The 5,459-nt window shown below is 39.6% G+C and overlaps 2 protein-coding genes across 2 annotated transcripts in view; one reads left to right on the top strand and one right to left on the bottom strand.

The window, feature by feature from the left end:
* Window positions 1-1,829: 1,829 nt before the first annotated feature.
* LOC107567611 (serine/threonine-protein kinase 32B) lies at window positions 1,830-2,579 on the bottom strand. The gene is made up of 2 exons (XM_016253310.1): window positions 2,431-2,579; window positions 1,830-2,001 (listed from the first exon to the last, which is right to left on the bottom strand). Exons 1-2 carry the CDS (start codon window positions 2,547-2,549, stop codon window positions 1,830-1,832), a joined length of 291 nt encoding a protein of 96 aa, XP_016108796.1. The 5' UTR covers window positions 2,550-2,579.
* Window positions 2,580-3,378: 799 nt separating this feature from the next.
* The window catches only part of cytl1 (cytokine like 1), a 4,324-nt gene continuing 2,243 nt past the window's right edge, over window positions 3,379-5,459 (top strand). Inside the window, exons 1-2 of the mRNA XM_016253314.1 lie at window positions 3,379-3,572; window positions 3,848-3,892. Coding sequence (XP_016108800.1) covers window positions 3,423-3,572; window positions 3,848-3,892 — 195 coding nt within the window. The 5' untranslated portion in view covers window positions 3,379-3,422. The remainder of the gene's footprint in view (window positions 3,573-3,847; window positions 3,893-5,459) is intronic.

Below are 5,459 nucleotides of genomic sequence, written 5' to 3'. Positions count from 1 at the left end.
CTGGAAAAATATATATAATTATATTTATATAAGACATATACAACAAAAACAATCCATCTGTATTTTTCATGTATTTTGCTTTAGCATTGAAATCTGTATGTCAAGATCACTGTGCATCTTAAATTGAAGGCAGTCTGGATGAACTCTAAGACGTCTTTCACATTGAGTTATTATCATAATAATAATAATAATGTAATTTGCTCTGGGTTATGTGTTTGTAGCTCTGGTTTGAGTTGATAAACGCACCGTGCAGGAGCTCGTATGCAGTGATGCTGAGAGTCCACCAGTCCACAGCGAACGAATATCCCACACCTCTGTCCACGAACGAGACAAACACCTCTGGTGCTGTTACACACACACACACACCAGATTCATTTCCCATGACTCATTCATATGTCTGTGTGTTTGTTTCCTCATAACTCAGCTGTAATGAAGTGATGGTCAGATATGATATCCAGCGGGTCCTCACACAGCATCAGCTGTTTCTGCTAGATTCGTGAAAATGCTGCTTGTTTTTTTATTGCATTTTTATTAACACAAACTGTGTATATATTTATGTATATTCATTCATTTTGTAATTGCAGACATTTCCAGAACTGCACTTTACAGTAATGTCCCATATGCATTAACTATCAATAAGCAATACATTAGTTACCATATTTATTAATCTTTGTTAATGTTAGTTAATAAAAATACATCTGTTTATAGTTCACATTAGCTCAGGTTCATTAAATAATAACGCATGCAACTCTTGATTTTAATAATGTATTAGTTAATGTTGAAATTAACCAACTAAAAATAATAATGCTTCAGAAGTATTGTTCATTGTTAGTTCATCTTAACTAATGCAGTGAACTAATGTTAACAAACAGGATCGGTAAAATTCAAGAACTGTTTGTAATATAAAATCAGCAGTTAACAGTAGGGGAATACAAAAATATGATTTCAGTAAACTTATTAATCTTTTTAATTCAGATAGATTGAGAGTTGGGTTATTTTAATGGGCCAGTTCACCAAGAAACGTATCATCATTTACTCTCCGTCAAGTCGCTCCAAACCTGCATGAGTTTCTTTCTTCTGTTGAACACAAAAGAAGATATTTTGAAGAATGTCACTAGTAGCCATTAAATCATAGCCATACTGGTTTGGTTTCATATTTAAAACTATCAGTGCATTTCCCCCAACATTTCTTATTTGTATGTTTAAAAAATATTTAAAACTATAATCTTATAAAATTCTTCATGCATTCTAAATGTTGCCGTGTAAATGCATTTATGGCAGCTCAGCTTCATCACACAGTCTGGAAACACATCTAATGCCACTTCAGATGCAGCTTCTGTGGAAAGATGGAGTTTAATACTGATTTCATTTGAATGGTAACAACTCTACAGTTTCTTATTATTCTAACTGAATTAATTGAAACACATCTTGATGTGAAAGATGACAGATAATAAGGTCAGTGAAAAAAATGACAATTTAAGAAACAGTGGGAAATGACATCTGTTCTGTTACATACAACTACTTTTCAGTTAATTGTTATTTCTACCTCTTTTCTAGTCACAGAGCGCTTTATTTTGAGAGTTGTTTAAGACTTTAACTTTGTCCAGATTGGGGGAATTTAATGTTTAATAATTTTTTATGTAAATAATTTTTTTTGCATTAAAAAGTATAGATTTTTGTTTGTATATGCTGTCAATTATATTTTTAGAAAGAAAATCTGAATCTGCAAAAATCGGTATCGGCAGGTCACACTTACAAAAAAATTGGAAATCAGAATCAGCCCAGAAAATTGCAATCGTTGCATCTCTAATGTGTGTGGAGTGTGTTTCTCACCGGTGGATGATGTGCGAGCGCTGCAGATAATCGAGCGCTAACACAAGCTCACAGACGTACAGCTTGACCGTTTGCTCGTTAAAGCCAACCTTCTTCTGCAGATGGAAGCCTAAATCACCACCCAACAGCAGATCCACCACTGTGAACAGATCCTCCTCGTCCTGAAACCTGCAGACAGGAGCGAGTCTGCCTCAACCCTGCTGCTGCTTGATTACTTATTTCTATAGCGCTTTATACAGTAGAGATTGTTTCAAATCAGCTTGATGCACACTTCAGAGTCAGCTATCACTAGTGCTGTAAGTTGAGTCAGTTGTGACTTTATCACTCAGATTACCGTTTTCACTGGAAATGATAATAATAGTTTCATAGTTTTTAAATAGCAAAAAGCATAAATGTGATGATATTTTACATAAAAATGACATACAATGCAATGTTTTTGATCACATATGCACCATATAAGGTAACAGTTAACTAGTTGGTACTAGGTGTAGCGTTTCTACAGTAACAATGACAAAGCTTTTCAGAGCGTTGTGTGAAATATGACCGTCTCAGCATGAAGCAGGTGAAGGCGATGGAGAGGACAGGTGTGTGGCTCACCACAGGTTGACGAGGAACGGATGCTGGAGATGTTGCATGACCTGCAGCTCTCTCAGGACATTTCTGACTTCATCTCTTTCAATGCATTTCTGCTTGTTCATGTATTTCATGGCGTACATCTTCCTGGAGTCTCTCTTCTGCACGATACACACCTGCAGACCATCGTTAGTTTGATTAATCATAGCACCCAGAGACGGGCTTCTGTCAGTCATACATCACTAAACTCACACACACATGATGCATTTAACATGCGTGACACACGAACACTGGAGGCTTCTGTTTGTTGGCAAAAATGAATTCAAACATGCAGAAATGAGAGATACTGACATGAGCTTAATTTTCTTCCACTAAAAATATCTCAAAATAATACACCAGCCTGCAGCTTTCCAGACACAGAAAGAGAAGAGAGCGCTAATGCATTACAGCCTCCAGCAGAAAGAGACGAGAGATAGAGCTCAGTTCACTCATTCATCACTCACATCACGTGCTGAATACATGACTGATAACTGAGCCTGTGTAGAGTTATAACTCCCAGCTAACAGTTCTCCTCAGAGCTCTGCTTAACGCTCTGGCGAGCTTCTCTCCCAGTTACGAGGTCACGCGTTTGTTTAAAGTGACCTGGTCTTTAATAATGCTATCGTTATTATCGGATGTTACGTTTTACTGTGTTACTTGTTTCAGAACGTTCAGAAGAGAACATTCAAAAGTAACGTTCCCATAATGGTTGCAAAGTGATACAATGAAACAAGAAAACGTTTTTGAAATATTTATAAGAACTGTAACTCAATAGGAACATCCTTAGGTCATATTTTTGTTAACTGAGTAATAGCCGAATGTATGAGACACATAATATTACAATCACACTTGTTATACACATTCATACACACTCCACTGATCGCGAGCGTCTGCGTGACGTCACCGGGGGGTTATGGGCAGAGCTCGAGCTCAGCGTCGCACACAGCAGCTGTTCTGGGCAGAGACCGCAGACAGACATGAGTGCACAGAGACTCGCTGCTTTCTGCTTTCTTCTGGCTCTGGTCTGCTTCACGAGCTGCGCTCCGCCGACCTGTTACTCGCGCGCTCTGCAGCTCAGCAAAGAAATCATGAGCAATCTGGACAACATACATCGATATAGTCGCACGGTAAGAGGTTTATGCTGGTGCCTGTCCCTGTTACATCTTTATTAGAGTGTTTGCTCATCTGCAATACATCTACTGTATGTTTCCTATCAGACGTCTATTAGATGTCTTTAAGATGTTATGATTTAGAAAGTGTGTAAAACTGACATCTGAAAGACCTCTAGCAGATGCTTTCCAGATCAAGCGATCTTTAACAGACCTCTAGCAGACGTGCGTGTGCTGTCTGGGCTGTGATTATGTTATGGTCCTCTATAAACTTGAAACTTTAATTCTTGCAGAAAACATGCGCTGAGTTCCTGCCGAAGATGTTTGTAGACGTGCACGTGAGTGAGCATTTCTGTCAGCTGAGAATCCAGCACTACCCTGCAGGGCTTCTCTTCTGCTGAGGACAGGCAGTGTGGGGCAGTTACTGACTACATGTGATCTGGTTTACAGAATCAGATTCCAAAAATGATGTACTTGTAATTAGAGTATATTACATTTTAAAATGCTCATAATTAGATTACAGTTACATGATTACACATTAGTCACACAGTGGCTGTAAATTATTCATAATTATTCACTTTTTATCAACTCACAGACCCAGTTTAGTGTAATGTTTAATACATTTTATGATGTTGATATCAAAAAATTGAATTTATTTTCTTTCTCTTTACTATTTTTTATGTCAATGTGTTACGTTTGATGGTAAGTTTAAAACAAGTTAAATAAAAAAAAGTAATCAGAATACATTACTTAAAATAAGTAGCCTAGATGACATTACTAACTACAATTTTCATCATGTGATCTGTAAGTAATCTATCCAGCACTGAGTATACAAGCTTTATGAAGTTCATTCAAAAGTTTATTGTGTGAGTGTGTGTGTCTGTGTGTGTCTGTGTGTGTGTGTGTGTGTGTGTGTGTGTGAGAGTGTGAGTGTGTGTGTGTGTGTGTGTGTGTGTGTGAGAGTGTGAGTGTGTGTGTGTGTGTGTGTGTGTGTGTGAGAGTGTGAGTGTGTGTGTGTGTGTGTGTGTGTGTGTGAGAGTGTGAGTGTGTGTGTGTGTGTGTGTGTGTGTGTGAGAGTGTGAGTGTGTGTGTGTGTGTGTGTGTGTGTGTGAGAGTGTGAGTGTGTGTGTGTGTGTGTGTGTGTGTGTGAGAGTGTGAGTGTGTGTGTGTGTGTGTGTGTGTGTGTGAGAGTGTGAGTGTGTGTGTGTGTGTGTGTGTGTGTGTGAGAGTGTGAGTGTGTGTGTGTGTGTGTGTGTGTGTGTGAGAGTGTGAGTGTGTGTGTGTGTGTGTGTGTGTGTGTGAGAGTGTGAGTGTGTGTGTGTGTGTGTGTGTGTGTGTGAGAGTGTGAGTGTGTGTGTGTGTGTGTGTGTGTGTGTGAGAGTGTGAGTGTGTGTGTGTGTGTGTGTGTGTGTGTGAGAGTGTGAGTGTGTGTGTGTGTGTGTGTGTGTGTGTGAGAGTGTGAGTGTGTGTGTGTGTGTGTGTGTGTGTGTGAGAGTGTGAGTGTGTGTGTGTGTGTGTGTGTGTGTGTGAGAGTGTGAGTGTGTGTGTGTGTGTGTGTGTGTGTGTGAGAGTGTGAGTGTGTGTGTGTGTGTGTGTGTGTGTGTGAGAGTGTGAGTGTGTGTGTGTGTGTGTGTGTGTGTGTGAGAGTGTGAGTGTGTGTGTGTGTGTGTGTGTGTGTGTGAGAGTGTGAGTGTGTGTGTGTGTGTGTGTGTGTGTGTGAGAGTGTGAGTGTGTGTGTGTGTGTGTGTGTGTGTGTGAGAGTGTGAGTGTGTGTGTGTGTGTGTGTGTGTGTGTGAGAGTGTGAGTGTGTGTGTGTGTGTGTGTGTGTGTGTGAGAGTGTGAGTGTGTGTGTGTGTGTGTGTGTGTGTGTGAGAGTGTGAGTGTGTGTGTGTGTGTGTGTGTGTG

The sequence above is a fragment of the Sinocyclocheilus grahami genome, unplaced genomic scaffold (assembly GCF_001515645.1).
Source record: "Sinocyclocheilus grahami isolate Dianchi unplaced genomic scaffold, SAMN03320097.WGS_v1.1 scaffold1174.1, whole genome shotgun sequence".
NCBI lineage: Eukaryota > Metazoa > Chordata > Actinopteri > Cypriniformes > Cyprinidae > Sinocyclocheilus > Sinocyclocheilus grahami.
This window is presented reverse-complemented; position numbering and strand designations above follow the sequence as displayed.